At 35.1% G+C, this 18811-nt stretch overlaps 1 protein-coding gene across 1 annotated transcript; it reads left to right on the top strand.

Annotated features, from left to right (window-relative positions):
- Nucleotides 1-1243: 1243 nt before the first annotated feature.
- Nucleotides 1244-9430, top strand: LOC118051645 (putative E3 ubiquitin-protein ligase LIN). The gene is given in 17 exon segments (XM_035062347.2): nt 1244-1927; nt 1929-2055; nt 2058-2593; nt 3769-4020; nt 4116-4201; nt 4281-5444; nt 5559-5703; nt 5788-6045; nt 6199-6505; nt 6916-7043; nt 7175-7291; nt 7406-7537; nt 8001-8123; nt 8336-8446; nt 8545-8691; nt 8844-9092; nt 9185-9430. Coding segments are annotated over 17 exon segments (4029 nt in total). The 5' UTR covers nt 1244-1798; the 3' UTR covers nt 9203-9430.
- The last annotated feature ends 9381 nt before the right edge of the window (nt 9431-18811 follow it).

The raw sequence follows: 18811 nt of genomic DNA, 5'->3' as shown, positions 1-18811 counted from the left end.
AATGGACAAGAGCAGCCTACTTGTTCAATAATTCTATAATTTTAAAGAAAATAGCAAGTTGGAAGTTTACAATGGGCTGCTAACAAAGCAAAAAGCTTCAACCTTTGGTAGATCTAGAGATTTCTAAACGTATGGAGCTATTGGATTACTACTTTATAAAAGTTTTGAGGCATCACGAATAATATAAGAAAAATAATAAACATCAAGTGGTAAGAGTTTGGAATCAAGAGGTTTGCATGGTCTCAAGCTCTAAATATGATAGTCATTGGAGGCTTACATGGTCGTTAACTTCAGCCCGTGGGATTAGTCGAGGTACACGCAAGCTAATAAAAAAAAAAATAGTAAACATAAGTAACATAATATTCTGATAATTATGTTGAATAAGGTAATACACGGGAAAAAAAAAACTCTAATTTAAATTTTTATTATTAAATTCTTTTTAGTAGTCTGCAAAAATATAAATTAAATAACTCTCTACTTGTATTAATCCTAGGTCTATCTCTAAGAGGGAAAAAAATCATAACAAGCAATTATACGGATTCCTATACTAAATAGGAGAAATATGATTACCTAGCATAAGATTTGATTTGCTAAACCAAATAAAAAATAATAAAAACACCATCAAAAAATTATTTTTCTAAACTAAATGAAAAAAAAATAACTAAAGAAAAAATTGTTTTCCCTAAAATATGTTTAGTAAACACATCCTCCTAACACATTTCAAGAGTATTTTTTTCAATTAATGTATGTGTTTGGTATTATGGTAAATAGTGTTTTCAAGATTATTTTTTTAATTGAAAAAATATTATAATCATTGAAAAATATTTAAAAATATATTAATTTATAATTTTCAGATAAAAAATAATTTAAAAAGTATTTAAAGCAGAAACTACCACAATAAAAAACACCCGGATTCAAGACTCTGATTACTTTTTTTCTCTTATTTTTGCTCATGATAATATATTTAGTTTAGTCTTTCAAATTGGTTTCTTATGTCAAGTATTTTACTAACATTTCATTTTAATCTCAGATTTCTCACGATCCTGTGTTTTAAAAATCAATTTATGCTAATATTTTTTTTCAATCTAGACCTCAGTCTTTCGGCTAAAAACTGGACTGTACGTCCCAAGTCAGAAACAGGAAGCATGTTTCTTTCCCTTTTTTAATAAGAAATCGGAAACTATGACAGCATTTTCTTAATCATCTTAACATTTTCCCTGATCCATGTTTCCTGTCCGTATATATAATATGATAAGTTAATGCAACAATGGTAACCAGAACGTCAACAATGGTGCAATGCTTTGAATCTTTGATGCTCTATGGAAGAAACAATCGATAGACAAGTGGAACACCAAGAAGATAGCTACGAAAACTTGGATACACTGTGGAGCTACAGCCTAATATGGTCATCAGGCCGGCCAGGGCGGCAGAGGGTCCCTCTCTTGCATTCCGGTTCTCTCTTTGCCGCCAAAATTCAAAGCTAATTAAATTATAATGGAATCCTTGTTTTGTTTTCCTGGTGAAATAGAAAAATCAGAGAGTGGAAACTGAAAACAGATATGTGTCTTCTTTCTTCAATCACCAATCATTTACAAGGGCCGTCCCGTTCTTTTTATCTTTTAAAGAAGAATGAATTAAATCTTTGTGAGGGAGTGAGTATTTTTGGTTTGAGTCTAGCAGAATTTGGTTTGTGCTAATTCTCGAGAAATCGTGATCATAAGTTGTTCTTATGGTGTCGTAGTGGTGTTGTTCTGGGTGGTTTGCTTTCAAAATTAATATTTACAATATTATTTTTAACATGGCAACCACCACAGCGTCCCAAATCCTCCACCACACCACTGCCTTCCTCTCCGAAACCCTCTCTCAACCTCATGACCACCGCCACCATCTTCTCTCCACTCTCCTCCGCGAAGCCCCATCAACCAACAAAAACCACCACCATCAAACCTCTGAATTTAGCAGTTGAGAATCTCGAAAACGCCATCTCTACTACCAATGCTTCCATTCGATCATCTTCTCTACGCCTCGCCCAAAAGGTTCTCCTCTCGTATCCGGATTCCCTCTTTCCTCCTTGCTTCTCTCTCTCATCTACACCCTCAACAACCGGCCCACCAATGCCTCCATAGGTCTCCTTAACATCTTCCATCTAGACCCTTCATTGGCTCGATCACAGACTGCTCCTGTTCTCTTTGAGGAGCTGTTTTTAGTCCATCTTCTACCAGTTCTTCGATGGTTTAATGAGCAAAGATCAAGGATTTTGTCCTCTTTAACATTGGATAGGGGTTATGATAGTGATGAAAATTCAATAGGTGATGTTTCAATTGTTGTTCCTTGTACGAAGTTGCTGTCAAAGATGAGTGGTGATCAAGCATTGGAGTTGAAGGAGTTAGAAAGCATATACGAGGAGGTTATTGATGAGAAATGCAGAGTTTTTGCCGAGTATTTTAAGGAGGTTGTAACCAACGGTGATGAAAATAGAATGATAACGCCACCATCGGTGATCTTGAAGGAGTTGGGGAAAGTTGATAAATCTGAAGTGAGTGATGAAATTAGCAAGATGGAGGAACTCGGCTTTATGAATGGACGGTACACTGTAATGCTCCATTTTCCTTTTCATGGATTATACATTTTCTCTGTCTGCTTTAAATTCTTACACCTTTTGCTTTTCCAAACTTTGTCTAATTAAAGAAAGGGCTGGTAACGTTTCATTTCAGCAATTTCGCTCCAAATTAATTTTACAAGAAACAAAATCTGTGTAAAAAAGATTATTGATGTTCCAAGTTCAATGAATCTCTTCGATGTTCATGTATGAGAGGTTCCAATGAACAGAGGAACCGCAAGCAGGTGCTGGCACTTCTTTTATTTTATCAGACCAACATTATTACCCAGTGTTACTGGTGTTAGCCTATCGCTTGCATGCACTATTTGTGCTGCTGCTGAGACAAATTGCTATCCCAGGTACCGAGGGGAATTGAATCTGTAGCTTTAAAGTCACATTTTGTTTGATATTGTGAAGTTTAAACTCCATGTTATGTCTGTGTCAAGAATTTAATGATTTGATGTGCTTTTTGGGGGGCAATAATGGTTTGATAAACAAAATCAAACTGATCAAACTCCATGCTAGATTGGAAAAGTCGTGGAAAATTCCTCGAGGTACACGGATTCCCCCCCTTCTTATTTCATCTATTAGATTAGATACTGAGATTGTTTTTCAATTCAGCTTATAACATGGTGTCCGAATGCGTCAAACTTTAAGATGAGAGAAATGGGGGGAAATTATTGAGTTCTAATAATATAAAATTGATTGTATGAGCTGGTATGCCTAACCCTTTTTGGAGTATTTGATTCCTGGACCACATGTTGAATTTTAGCTCAAAAATAAATGGTTGTGATTAAGGCATAAAACATTATCAATATATGATAGCGTGAAGAGGAAGTGAATTGTTTAAGTTCTCACATGTGAAATTCCAACTTTAGGTAAGCCTCCTGTATGTAAATTCTTTGTGAATACAGTATGGTCGTTATTTTCTGGATTATTTGAATTATCCAGGCTCCAATCTGCAGAAAATGGTCTGCTGTCATAACCCACTGGTTTTCCTGTCCCAAAAAGTTTATCTTTTTCACTCGCTATTAATTGGCAATTACTTCATGATTGGATGTTTTAGCAGCACTTTTTACAAAGTCAAACTTTAGTTGAGGTCTTGACAATTCCAAGTTTAGATTCATTTTCTGATTTTATCAGTCTTTTTTTTTCTCCTCTTTTTGCAGCCAATGTGGACTGAAGGAGACAGATCTGTTGATTTCCTTAGTTTTAGCGGGGCTAGCAAATCCAGGTATTCTTCACCATCCTATCCTCAAAGGGTCTCTCCAGAGACCATAAAAAGCATCAGCTGTAGAAGATCGACGGCATTTCCCACATCGTTAAATTCTGATTCTGAGCCTGAGTTGTCTTTAGAAGACAATATGGCCTCTTCTGGTGCATCTTCTTCTTCTTGTTCGGAATCCGAAGCTGAAATTGAGGTAATCGATAACAACAAGGGGATAGATTCTCAACTCTGGATTCACTAACCTTTGCCGTTGTTTCAGTTTTAAATCTTGTGTGTCATGTCTTGTAGGAAAACAACAGAAAAATGGCATTGTTTGAGCCTACACAAAGCGAAACCCAAAAACAAAAGCAGGCTACCGTTGCAGATTTCAGTAGGTATGTTTTGTATGGAAAACCACTCATCATTGTAGTCTTTGCTTCAGTTTTATCACATTTGGACTCTCTCTGTCACCAGTACTTCTTCAGAACATTCAATGGCCGATACAGATAACTCACCTGGCGGAGGAAAACATACCCCTCCCAAGGACTTCGTCTGTCCGATAACAAGTCATATATTTGATGATCCTGTGACTCTTGAGACAGGACAGACTTATGAACGGAGGGCGATCCAAGAATGGCTTGAAAGAGGAAACTCAACATGCCCAATCACACGGCAGAAGTTGAATTGCACCCAGCTACCTAAAACAAACTATGTCCTCAAAAGGCTTATAGCAAGCTGGAAAGAACAGAATCCTGCAGGTATGCTCTCCATTCCACCAGAAACTCAACAGAAGAAGACAGGGCCAAGCTTCATGTCAAAAGAAATTCCTTCAAGTACTTCACCAAATAGTGTCATTATCCAGACCACCATTGATGGCACAATCAGTGAGCTGAGACTTGCCATTACAAATATTTGTATGTCAGAAATTTTGAATGAGTCCGAAATGGCTGTTCTTCAAATAGAGAGATTTTGGCTGGAGGCAGCCATGGAATTTGATATTCAAAGTATGCTTTCCAAACCTCCCGTTATCAATAGATTTGTGGAGGTCCTTCTCAATTCTGCCGATCCTCTTGTACTGAAAGCAACAATTTTTCTCTTGTCTGAGTTGGGTTCGAGAGACAAAGGTGTAATCCATACACTTACAAGAGTTGATTCTGACGTGGACTGCATTGTGGCCCTCTTCAAGAAGGGTTTGCTGGAGGCTGTTGTTTTGATATATCTATTAAGGCTCCCTACCATGAGCCTAATTGAGATGGACATGGTCGAATCCCTCCTAACAGCCATTAAGAATAAAGAGGATGATATGCTTAAGATGTGTTTGAAACCAAAAACAGCATCAGTGCTTTTATTGGGACAGATCCTTGGTAGCAGTGAAGATAGTATTATTTCTTCAATTGCAAATGCCATTATCTCAACAAAAGTGATCGAAAGTATTATTGACAGCTTGCAAGCTGAGCAGACGGAGAGGACTGCAGCAGTTGGGATCTTATTGAAATGCATGCTGGAGGATGGGAAATGCAGAAACACCGTTGCGGATAAAGCTGAGTTAGCCCCTGTTTTGGACAGCTTCATGAGTGCAAGTCATGGCGAGAGATTTGAGATTGTTCAGTTCCTCTATGAATTAGTCAAATTAAACAGGTAATTTTTACTCAAGTTTGCCTTTGTATGTGTAATCATTTGAATATGATATCTATGTGATAAATCTTTGAAGTATGCAGTAAAGAGGACAATTTGATCTTAATTTTTCCATAGGAGGACATTAAATGAGCAAATTCTTCACAACATTAAGGATGAAGGGGAATTTTGTTCAATGCACTTCTTCCTAAGTTATTTACAGGTTACTCTTCCAGATCAATCTCCTGTAGTGGCTGGTCTCCTGCTCCAACTTGATCTTCTGGTATGATGCCATCATTTTTAGTGATGAATATGCTGTCCTAGCTTCTTTGACCTAATGACAAATATATTGGTGGCTGCTCTGTAGGCTGAACCGAGAAAGATGAGTATATACCGTGAAGAAGCAATAGAGAGCCTCATTTCAAGCCTCAGGAATTCTGAATTTCCTGCTGCTCAAATAGCAGCTGCGGAGACGATTGTGTCATTGCAGGGGAGGTTCACTGTCTCTGGAAAGTCCCAAACCCGAGCTTTTCTTCTGAAACAAGCTGGACATGGAAAAATTTACAAAAATCTTATGCGAATGGAGCAACTCGGCAAACTTTCTGGAGAAATTGAAGAAAACTTGGTCAGTTCTATGGAACTATTGAGCAACATTTCTTCATTTATTTCCATTTATCATTTAGGGCTGCGCATGCTTTTCCTCGGCAGTTTAAGACACCGCATCGTCCATGCTCTCCACTTAGTCTAAATCATTTTACCACTTCCATTGCATCAATAGGAAGAAGAGAAGGCAGCTGAAGAATGGGAAAGAAAAATGGCGTTTGCTCTAGTAAGCTATGAGTTTGGTCTCCTCTTTGAAGCTTTAGCAGAAGGCTTGAGGAGTCGATGTGCAGAGCTACGTTCAGCATGCTTTGTGTCAGCAACTTGGCTTGTACACGTGCTTGGCATTCTTCCAGACACGGGGATACGAGCAGCAGGTCGAGTTTGCTTTCTCAAGCTCCTCATTGAAATATTCACCTCTTCGAAGGACATTGAACACAAAGTCCTTTCATTGCTGGCTCTAAACAGCTTCATCAAGGACCCTGGTATGCAGCAAGCTCTGGAACAAGACAGTTTGAATTCTTACTCATTTTAGGTTCCTGCACTCAAACAATGCAAACACTCTTAGCAGATTCTTTAAAAAAAGGGGCTCATAATTTTATGAATTCTTTTGCATGTTTGGGACATGCTTGCTATCTGGTTGCAAGTCACTACAAAGAAGACTGCAGAAGGCTAAGAAGTTCTTATAGAATTATGGAAGAGAAATACTATAAATATCTTAAAAATGATTCCATTGGACGTTAAATGAATCACTGTAGAATTCAGATGCAGTGGGAAAACACTGATTTACTTTTGACAACTGTTTTGCGGCATTGTTTTATTTTAATCCATTGCTCCTGAATTGTACGTATTGATGAACTTTAGAAACTTACATGCTTGAAATTCTGAATTACAGAGGGGCTGCATGACCTTACTTCATCCATGAAAGATATTAAGAAAGATCTGAGAGAGCTTAGAAAATCTTCATCCTTGGCAGTTGAAATCCTGAAAGTTCTCTCAGCTGGCCATGACTCTAGTATTGCTGTAAGTTTGTCGATCCAGAAAGTTGAAAATATCTTAATTGTACATACTTTGCTTTCTGTTTCTCTTCTCCTACTTGAAAAGAACAAAAAATAAATAAAGAGAACTAACTATCCGTGCTTGTTGGACAACAGGAATTATGGACTCATAATGAATTAGTTCAAGTAGATTGCAGTGAGAATGGAGAAGTGCTTTCAATTACTTTCTACAATGACAAGATATTTTCTGGACATTCAGATGGAACTATAAAGGTACCTCATCAAACCAGCTTCATTTTCTTTCAAGTGCTTGGAAGATGAATGTGATGTTTGTCAAATAGTAGATGACATGATAATCTAATGACATTCTATTTTCTATTTCTGAAGGTTTGGACTGGTAAAGGTAGCATTCTTCATCTCATCCAAGAAATTCGAGAACACACCAAGGCTGTCACTAGCTTGGCAATTTTACAGCCGGGAGAAAAATTATACAGTGGTTCACTGGATAGAACTGCAAGGGTACGATGCTCTTATATCTCCCTAAATTAATTTTGGTTAATGGAATAAAATTAGTTGATGGCAGTTACTCTAGATGAACATCAACCAGAGATATTGTTGAAAGTTGAAACCAGCAAGACCTCGTAAAATCTTCATCCCTTGAATAATTAATAAATGGAGAGAAAAAAAAAAAGAAAAAAGCAACCACTGTATATTCATACAAATAAACATGCCAGAAGGTGGTGTTTCAAAATCTGCATGACAAAACTAGTTGCGATATATAACTTGCTTTCTTGCTCTTGTACTTGTCGCCTCCAAAGAGCTTATCCTACAGGTTACAGTTATTCACTCCAATTCTTAGCATCACAGATGTCCCTTTGGCCATTAAAGGCTCTCACTTCAATGGGAGTCTGGTGTTGTATGCAAAATTTGCAAAAGTTGATTCGACTTCTAGGCTTGAATGTTTCTTAATTGTGACGAACAGGTATGGTCTATTGGCAACGAATCTTTGACTTGTGTACAAGTACATGATATGAAGGACCAGGTTCATAATTTAGTGGTAGCCAATGGCATTTGCTGCTTCATTCCACAAGGAGCTGGTGTCAAGGTAACATATAAATGCTTCCATATTTTCTATTGCTTGCTGTTTTCGTTTCTGCATAATTAACTATATTCAAATGGTAGACAGGATCTCCTGCCTTCTCTTTTTGATACTCTCTCTATTTGCCTCCACGGCAGCGGCATATATGTGCAACTAGAAACAGGATTCTTGTCAAAAAAAAAAAAGAAACTGAAAAACAGTATACTGCTTTGTCTCAGGTTCACTCATGGAATGGGGGGTCCAAATTATTGAATCCAAATAAACATGTGAAGTGCTTGTCTCTAGTACATGGAAAACTATACTGTGGATGCCAAGATAGTAGTATTCAGGTATCAGAACTTGAGCAGACTATTATCTCCATTAATACATCCCCAGTTCTGATATCTTTCCTTTTCAGTGATAAATGTAACGGTATCTTGGTTTTCAGGAAATTGATTTGACAACAGGAACACTTGCTACCATTCAACATGGATCTAGAAAATTGCTAGGAAAAACAAATCCAATCCATGCACTTCAAGTTCAAAATGGACTGATTTATTCAGCCAGCTCACCCTTTGATGGAGCAGCAGTGAAGGTATCTCTCTTTCAAAAAGACAAACAGAAGCAAAACATTTGCCCCTTTTACCAAATTTCTGGCTTCTCCCATGCTCCTACACTTGCACATCATCAGATTAAATGTTTTATTTCTATTATACTAACTGTATGTAACTTTCTTTGCTGGCAAAGATTCGGAATGCATCCAATTATGGTCTGGTTGGCTCACTACCTTCTATACTCGAAGTATGGTCTATGGCCATGAGCTCAGATCTCATTTACGTGGGCTGTAAGGCAGGAACTGTTGAGATTTGGGATAGAAAGAAAGAACAAAATAGAGTTGAAGTACTACAGACAGGTACAAATGATAAGGTTCTTTGCATGGCTCTGAATGCTAACGAAGATGTTTTGGTGATTGGCACTTCAACTGGCCAGATTCAGGTAAAATTCACAGATACAACACAGTAATATTGCAAGATCCGGCTCTGTTTTGCTTTCTATTGTAACAATTAAACCTACTTATTGTTTTGCAGGCATGGGGTCTTAGCTAGAAATGGAGGATGCTATATATTATTTACAAATGACAGTTTTCACCAAAACAAAACCAACAACCAAGAACTTGATTATTTGAAAATTCTTTCGCATGATTCAAATAAACTCCTCCATTTGAGAATTATTCTTGCCACTGTATATATAGCTCGAAGAGTAGCAGATTTTATTTTTCCTAACTGAAGATGTCCCTAAGATCTAAGTGCATTATATCAGGATTTTCGGGGTTTTTTGGGTTGGATAATGGATTAATTAATTGGTATATTTTCAGCATTTTCTAGAGAATTATTGAATATGCAATAATTTTTAACAACATAAACAATAATGAAGAATTCATTGTTAAGGATATCAAGGATATCACTGTCGTGCTCCCTACAAACCAGGATACTTGATGCTTACTGTGTTATACTTAAACTTGTATTTTGTTGTGATTATCCCGAGAGTTATGGTTGTTGTTATTGTAATGCTTATCACTGCAACTGTAATGTCTATATAATGAGAATAATACACATGGTTTGGCTACTTAAGTCAAAACCATCTTTCTGTATATTGTCTTACATGGTATCAGAGCAAATCTAGCTTACGCTCTAAAGATCCTGTTTCCGCTTTTCAAAAACATGGTTGAGTCTGGTTTCTCCTCCTCATCCCATTTTGCTTTTCCTAATCCAACGCAACTTGTTTCTATCAAACTTGATGAAACAAACTATCTTGCATGGACTGCCCAGTTTAAACCTATTCTCAAAAGTCACAATTTGCTTGGCTTTATTGATGGTTCTAACCTCTGTCCTGCTATGTTTGTTGATGATAATGCTGCCAAAAATGAATTCATAAATCCTGCTTACACCAGTTGGCAGATTTGTGACCAACTTCTACTAAGTTGGATCATCTCCTTTATTTCTCCAGCACTGGTGGCTTCACTCTATGGTTTGGACTCCTTATTTTTGGCATAGCAGTCTCTTGCTGCTCGTTTTGCATCTCAATCCAAATCCTGTATCTCCCACTTGAAGCGTCAACTACAGAATCTCCAACAAGGATCCTTGACTTGTGCTTCGTACCTGACTGAAGCCAAGTTCTTAGCAGATCAACTATCAATCTCTCCAACTTATCACACAATAAACACAGAGGACTAACTGCCTTTATGGGAATTAAGGCACCTAGCTCTCTTTGGCATCAACGTTTAGGTCATCCATCTGAGTCTGTTTTGCGTCATGTTTTATCTAATTTTCATTTACCTCTTGTTGGTTCGGTGCAAAATAATTTTATATGTGAATCTTGTCAACTTGGCAAGTCAATTCAACAACCCTTTTCTAGTTCAAATCGTGAGACATCAGGTCCTTTAGATCTAGTTCACTCGGATGTTTGGGTTGCACCTCTTATTTCACCTAGTGGTTTTAAATTTTATGTCACATTTATTGATGATTTCAGTCGCTTCACATGGTTGTATCCCATTGCACACAAATCCGATGTCTTCAATTCTTTTGTTCAATTTCGACTACTTGTGGAAAAACAATTCTCATCCCCTATTAAATGTTTACAAACCGATAACGGTGGAGAATATATTTCCTCACTTTTTACTCGGAATCTCATGGAAAATGGTATTTTTCATAGACGAACATGTCCACATACCTCTCAACAAAATGGTACTGCCGAATGTAAACATCGTCACATTGTTGATATGAGACTTACTTTACTTGCACAATCTGGTCTCAATAAGAAATTTTAGGTTGAATCATTTTTAACTACTATATATTTAATCAATAGGTTACCAACACCAGTTTTAAATAATGACACTCCCTTTTTCAAACTATACAAAGATGCACCTAATTACTCTTTTTTACAAAACTTTGGATGTCGATGTTATCCCTTGTTACGTCCATATGCTGAAAATAAATTGTCATATCGTAGTATACCGTGCATTTTTATTGGTTATTGCTCCAGTCAAAAGGGTTACAGGTGCCTTGATCCCATAAGTGAATGTGTTTACATCTCTCGCAGTGTTGTATTTGATGAGAACTATGTTCCAGCCAAAATAAAGATCCCAAATCACTCTCCTGTTGGTGCCGTGATTCCTCCTGGTACGTCTTCTTCTCCCTTTCAAATTCTAGTTCCTACTAATTATTTATGTTCACCACCTATCAGATCCACTGGTATGTCTTCCTCTCCCCTTCCAGTTTTAGTTTCACCTACCCGTCAGCCTTCACCCCAACCACATGAGTCTCTCAAATCATATATGCCATCCATCTCACCCTCCACTCAAACTATAATTGTTCCAACTAATCATCTGCCCCATCCACCTCTCCTAGAATTGCCTGATCCTTTGTCTTCTGTTGAGCACTCCCCTGTCTACCATATTATTACTCGCTCCCAAACAGGATAGTCTAGACCTCGCCAATTCCCTGACTATGTGACCCATTATTCCTCATGTCATCCACTTCACCTCTTCCATACAGTTACCATCCCTCATGAGCCTAACACCTTTACACAGGTAATCTCTAAACCAGAATGACGTGCAGCTATGGAATCTGAGTTCAAAGCATTATTGAAAAATCGTACATGGTCACTCTGTCCATGACCTTTATCTCACCATATTGTCCGTAACAAATGAGTTTACAAGATCAAACAGAAACCTGATGGCTCTATTGATCGTTACAAGGCGCGGTTAGTCGTCAAAGGATTTAATCAAAGGTCTGGCGTCGACTACTTTGAGACTTTCAGCCTAGTTGTTAAACCGACAACTGTTCGTCTCATTTTAGCCTTGGTTGTACAGTTTTGATGGACAACACGACAACTTGATGTCTCCAATGCTTTTCTTCAAGGATACCTTGATGAGGAAGTTTATATGGAGCAGCCGCAGGGGTTTATCAGTGCTGAACATTCTCATTTTGTTTGTCGATTGCATCGCTCTCTTTATGGCCTAAAACAGACACCACGAGCCTGGTTCACTCGTCTCTCACAGGCACTTTGCGATCTTGGCTTCTCTGGTTCTCAAGTCGATTACTCACTCTTCACTCTTCATAAAGATAAATTACATATTTTTATATTAGTGTATGTCGACGATATCATCATCACTGGCAATGATGATTCTATGATTTTCTCTATTATCTCACAATTACAATGTGAGTTTGTGATGAAGGATTTAGGTGACCTGAGTTATTTCTTAGGCATAAAAGTTGCACGTGATCAGACAGGCTTGCATCTACGACAGTCTAAATATATTGATGATTTACTTGATCGTGCAAATATGGTTGGTGCTCGATCTTACAAGGCTCCCTGCTCTTTAGTTCAAAGATGTCAGAATTTGATGGTGAACTCTTAGTTGATCTCTCTGAATACCGTTATATTATTGGAGCCCTACAGTATGTTACAATTACACGTCCTGATATTGCCTATTCTGTCAATCAGCTATGTCAGCATATACAAGCACCTACCAGTACTCATTGGACTTCGGCAAAGCGAGTTCTTCGTTACTTAAAGCATACTCCTGATTTTGGTCTCCATTATAAACCCAATACTATTGCCTTACATGCCTTCTGTGATGCAGATTGGGCGGGTAATCCTGATGACAGACGTTCTTCCAGTGGCTATGGCATCTATTTTGGTCAGTGTTTAGTTTCTTGGTCCTCTAAGAAACAACATGTTGTCTCTAGATCCAGTACTGAAGTAGAGTATCGAAGTTTGGCCTTAACAACAGCTGAAGTATATTAGATCCGTATGCTTTTGCGAGAATTGCATATTTATTTACCTTCACCACCTACACTTTGGTGTGATAATCTTAGTGCTATGTCTTTGGCTTCTAATCCTATCTTTCATGCACGGACCAAGCATATTAAAATTGATTATCACTTTATTCGAAAGAAGGTTGTTAACAAAGATATGGTTGTTCATTACATTAACACCCGCAAGCAAGTTGCAGATATCTTCACTAAGGGCCATACTGCTGATCGGTTTTGTATCTTGCGTGACAAATTATTGGTTTGTTCCCTGCCCACTAATTTGAGGGAAGGTGTTAAGGATATCAAGGATATCAATGTCGTGCTCCCTACAAACCAGGATACTTGATGCTTACTGTGTTATACTTAAACTTGTACTCTGTTGTGATTATCCCGAGAGTTATGTGTGTGTGTTTTAAATGTTCAAACCGCTAGTTTTTGATGCTTCAGACATTAACTTTTGACTTGAATGGAAATTACAGTATGTTGGATTAGAAATTATATGGCTTAAACAATTTATCACGCAATAATTCAACTCTGGCTTGTTTCATTAAAACATACAAGAATGGTTCGTTGGCTGAGATTTGATAAAAAAAACTTGCGAGGTCATTGTTCAAATCCCACCTTCCAGCTACATCTATGAGTCTCATATCCCTGAATAGACGAGCCCATGTAACAATTCCCCTATTCGGGATTTATTTAACTTCTATCCGAGATAAGGATTTGGTTTCCTCACGGGGAAGGACAATTGGCAATGGATTCTGCAGCTCGTGGTTCATTTTATAGTATTTTTTTTTTTTTTGCGCAATTGAGTCCTGATAAGCCCAAATTAAAGACCAATTGCATGGTTTTTAGGAGGTGAGGGTTGAATTGAAAGAGAAAGAACTAAAGTGAAAAACATAGATAACATCAATGGTGGCTTTGAAATTTGTTTCAAAATTTCACTTTCATCTCTTATTTTTATATATATTAGGTTATTGGTCCCTGTAATTTTAAAAACATATATTTTGATACCAAACTTTATTTTTATATATATGGGTGAAGCAGAGAGAAGAAATTGTTGTATTTCGGCTTAGAGAAAGAAAATTATCGTTGGGAAAAATTTAAGCTACCAAAACAGTCTATTTTTATGTCAAAATGTTATATATAAAGGGGGATTAAGATTATGCGTTTTTTTACCTTGAAAACACCTATATAAAAACTTCTAAGCTCGGGAAGTCTTTTAGTTTTGGGTTTTGGGGTGGTTTTTTGCATTTTTAGAGGTCATGGATTGGTTTAACAAAGTTTCTAAAATGTTTTCCATGTGTTTTGAATCAAAATGGATTTTTAAATGAAAAAAATAACCTTGTTTTCTTGATCACACCAATGATTGGATTCTAGAATTAACAAATGACGCTTTTTGTTTTTAATTTTGACAATCACCATTTGCCCCATTCACTTTGGAAAACAAAAGGATAAAAAAAATAAAAAAGCTAGCACACAAGGCTTTTTTTAGTGGGCCCATAAAGCATGAACTCTTCAAAATAATTTTTGTATTTGTGTTTTAATTAGCACTTTTTCTCTATGACTTTTTTTTAGCTTTTTTAAAATAATTATTATTTTTTAATTATATAAAGTGTGTTTAATTTTTTTATAAGGTTAGTGTGGTTCATCTATATTTTTTATATTTTACATAGATTAAACTTATTTTTAAAAATAAAAACAATTATTTTTTATAAAAAAAGTTAATATTTACAGCCTTACATAAAATGTTTTCCTTTTATTTTATTCAATAAATTTTACGTGTGTTAATTTCTGTTATGAATTGATTTTCATCAATAAATTCATGAAACAGAACCATGTAAATGATTCATATTACAATATTAAATATATTGACCTATATCTATTTCTTAATTTTTTTAATTTTTTTTTAGTTATTGTTAACGACTTTTTTTTTACTTACATAAATAATTATTAATTTATTTGATTATATATTTGCATAGGTTTTTTTATTTAAACTTTGAATTTTAAAAAAATAATAATCTACATATCCAAGATTTTTTAGAAAAAAATTATGACCAACAGCGTTGGCACAATTCAAATAGCTAGTATGTGTGTGGAATTGACGGATGCACTTTATTAAAAAGAATAAAGGATCTATTTGGAATCAGGTTTCTTTGTGAGGCAAACCCACCTAACCAAAATCAGAGTTTTTTACTTAGATTTTTTAGGTCACTAATTCAGTATATTAATTAACAAAAACTAAAAAACAAAATACTTAGAGGTGATCACCATTCATATAAATAGTGAACCACATGTCCTTTTTTTTTTAATATCAATTTTTTTAATGCATCCTTTTACAGATCAATTGTTTTTTTTTTTCAATCTAATTATATGAAATGAGGTTCTAAAATAATAATAGAAAATGATAGAGAACTACAATGCAAAATACAAAGAAAATGCATGGCTCACCCCAAATTCATGATAATTTTTATTTTGATTTAAAAGTTTATTTTATTCATTTTCAATCCCTAAGTTAGAGAGAGGAGAGAGAAAATTACCAAAAAAATAATGAAAGAGAGAAAGAGAGAGAGAATAGTTTATTGTTGCGATTCCAACAACAAAAATATTCAAACTTGGTGTCAATGAGTTCAATTCAATGAAGGGAGTTTGATGGTGGTGGGTTTTCCCTGTAGCCATGCATGAAAAATGAGATCGAATTATGTTTTAATTTTTTTTAGTTCGGCTAAATTTGATTTTCTTAGGTGATTTTGGGGTTTTTTAGGTTATCATGTGATTTATAAAGGCTTTTATTGTGTTTATTAGATTATTTAGATGAAAATATGTTATAAAAAAAAAAATTCAACCCGTAAGAAACCCTAGCCTGTGATTTTTTTACAAACATAGTAGTTGCTAGATTCTAAAATAGGCAATAACAGGCTATGCATCGGCTATCCTAGCCAGTAAACACATCTCATGTTTTTTATAATAATAATAATAATAATAATAATAATAAAGTGTGGACAATATATTGTCTGTTTTTTATAAAAAACAAAAATATGGCTCAAGAGCATAAGCCTAGGTTTTTTTTAAGGCACTGACTCAATTGCCTCTTATGCTTGTACACCTAAACTCATTTGGCTTTTTTAAAATAATAATAATAATAATAAAAAAACCTTTAACATTGGGTTTTTGATGAATTTTCTTATTGTTTTTCTTTTACAATTGCATTTTTTAATAATTGATTGATTCTGAATTGGTTTTTATTTTTTGTCATACAATTAAAATAAAAAAAAAATTATTGAACTAATTGGAATCCACAACTCAAATCACATATTTATTGAGTTGGCTCGAGTTAACCTGAATTAATCCAATACATAATCCTCTAAATACACGCGCGCGCGCCAACTTCAATTTCTTTTGAAAGTCGAACCGCTTTTTGCTGATCTTTCAAGTTGCTTTTGAACCCGCATGTTTTTTTTTGTCATCTTTTCCTTTGATTTTTTTCTTTGGACCCCTTAGATTGACGAGATCACATCATGACATCTAACTCACAATTTAATTTGAAACCCAGACTTAGTAAGAAGTTGAATCAAGAGTTCTTAGGTTTGACTCACTAGATTTGGTTCAATAATAATGTCAAAGAGTTCCCCACGACTTGGATCTTCTTTTTTTACCTTCAAAAAATGTATCTACATCATAACATGGGAAGTAAACAAATATATAATACTCAACTAGAACCTCATTTCGATTGAATTAGAACATTTAAGATATATATATATAAACAATCCATAAAACCTAAATTTGCTAGGTAAAGTCTAATCAAGAACTTAACTATGTTTTTTCAACCTTTTTTCAATGATATAACATTGTTTTAGAAAAAAAAAATAAACAAATTATTAAATTTTACTGAGCTCGGTCTCACCTAGGTTTGGCTACATCAACATGTTTAATTGAATCAATCTTCAAATCAGTTTGAAATGAAACCCATTTTAAGTTTTAGGTTTGTTAAGTCTACCCTAAAATGATGTTTTATTTATTAAAATAAAATGGCATATGTTAAAAAAAAATTAAAAAAAACTTTGGAGTTCACCCAATTAATATCAAATCAATTTTTAAATTGATTTAAAATAAAACTCAGTTTAGACTAGACTTTGAGTTAATAAATTATCAGGCCAACCTGTCAAGTCAAGCAAGGTAATAGTTATAATTATATTATAATAGAATGAATTTGTCAAATATGACAAAAAAGGAAATAAAAAATAATATACTCATTTTTTGCCCATTCTCATGAAGCCAAATTTATTGAGTTTGATCTTCTTGGAGATATATAGTATTTTATGCATGGATATAACTAATTAGAAGTGGTAAATAATTAAGAGGAAAGTTTAAAGAGGAAACTCATGAGTTATATAGTGCGAGCTTTCAAGGTAGTGGTGATAGTAAGATTGGAACGGAGCAAGGCATCGTTGTTTATACTCAAGCTATCCACCTTCTTCTGGTATGGATCTTGGACCTCCATCATTTCTTTCATTCGATCTTTCAAGTTCTTTTTCTGCTTCAGTTACTCTAGAACTTTGCCTTTCAATCTCAATTTCTCTAGCAAACAACTCAATCTAAAGTTCTTTGATGCGAAGGTACAGCCCAACTATCCATTTCTTAAGCTTTTCTAACTTAGCTTTGATGTTTATGAGTTAGGTCTTCTTCTGTCATTCCAGCTCTTCTACTTTTTCTGTAAATTATGTGTGGGCACTCAGTTCGATCTCTTCCCAAAGCTCAACCTTACTTTTATAATCCTATCTTTCATTTTCAGCTATTGTTCGAGCTTCTTTTTAGTTTCCACCTTTTATCACATCTTTCCTTGGGGCTGGTAGCTGGAGTTTCTGGTTTTTGTCCCTGGAGAAGAAGAAGAAGAAGAAGAAAGGGATGAGGGTATATATATCAAAGCTTCAAACGACATCATTTGGCACTGATAAAGTTCAAGTTGGTCCTTGACTGTCAGCGCGTTTTCATTTTTAATCGTCCTGACCTGAAGTTTTGATTATCCAAAGGGTGCAATATGAAGCCAAATTAATAAACTCTTTCATTTGAGTCCTTGACTGAAATTAAATAAACCCTTAAGCTTCTATGATTTTCCAATACGGCCCCTGGATGCGTAAAACATTTACATTAAAATCAAAATCAGCTATAAAATCATCAATTTATTCAATTAAACCTCTAATTGAATTAATAGAACCTCTCAAATTATGCTAACTTGACAACTTTGCTTCTTAATACTTTAATTTCTTCAACTACAACTAATTTCTTTTTAATTTCAATTATTTTAAAAAAATTTATCATGTTCAATTAAAACCTCAATAATTTCGACCAATTAATTTAAACAAATAATTTCTGTCTTCTTGTTTGGAAATATTTTGAAATAAAAATTGTTTAAAATAGTGGAAGGAAAGGTGATGGTGAAAGTGATAGGAAAAAAAAAGATGAGATAATAATGGTGATTATTAAAATAGATAGATGATATTATAAGTGAATTATTATTTCTAAAATATCTAACAAATTTATTTTTTAAATTAAAAATTAATTATAAAATATTTTTTATTAATTAATTTTTCTGTGAAATATTTGATTTTACTGTAATTACATTATAATAACGAACGACTGATTTCACATCATCCATAAATACCGCCGGCTTTCGTCGTGTTGTAAAGTTGACTGAGATAATCTTCATCCCTGGCCAGAGTAAAAAGCCTACGCTCCATGTGACCGATCGAACGCGAAAAGAAAAAATAGAGGGAGGGAGAGATTAGACTGGAACGACAGGTCAAACAAGAAGGAAGGGCAATATCGTAACTCTGATCGCATAGACCAAGATAGTCGTCCACATGGCAAGCACTACCATGCCAAGATAACTACAAGAGCGGC

The sequence above is a fragment of the Populus alba genome, chromosome 18 (assembly GCF_005239225.2).
Source record: "Populus alba chromosome 18, ASM523922v2, whole genome shotgun sequence".
NCBI classification, from domain to species: Eukaryota; Viridiplantae; Streptophyta; class Magnoliopsida; order Malpighiales; family Salicaceae; genus Populus; species Populus alba.
This window is presented reverse-complemented; position numbering and strand designations above follow the sequence as displayed.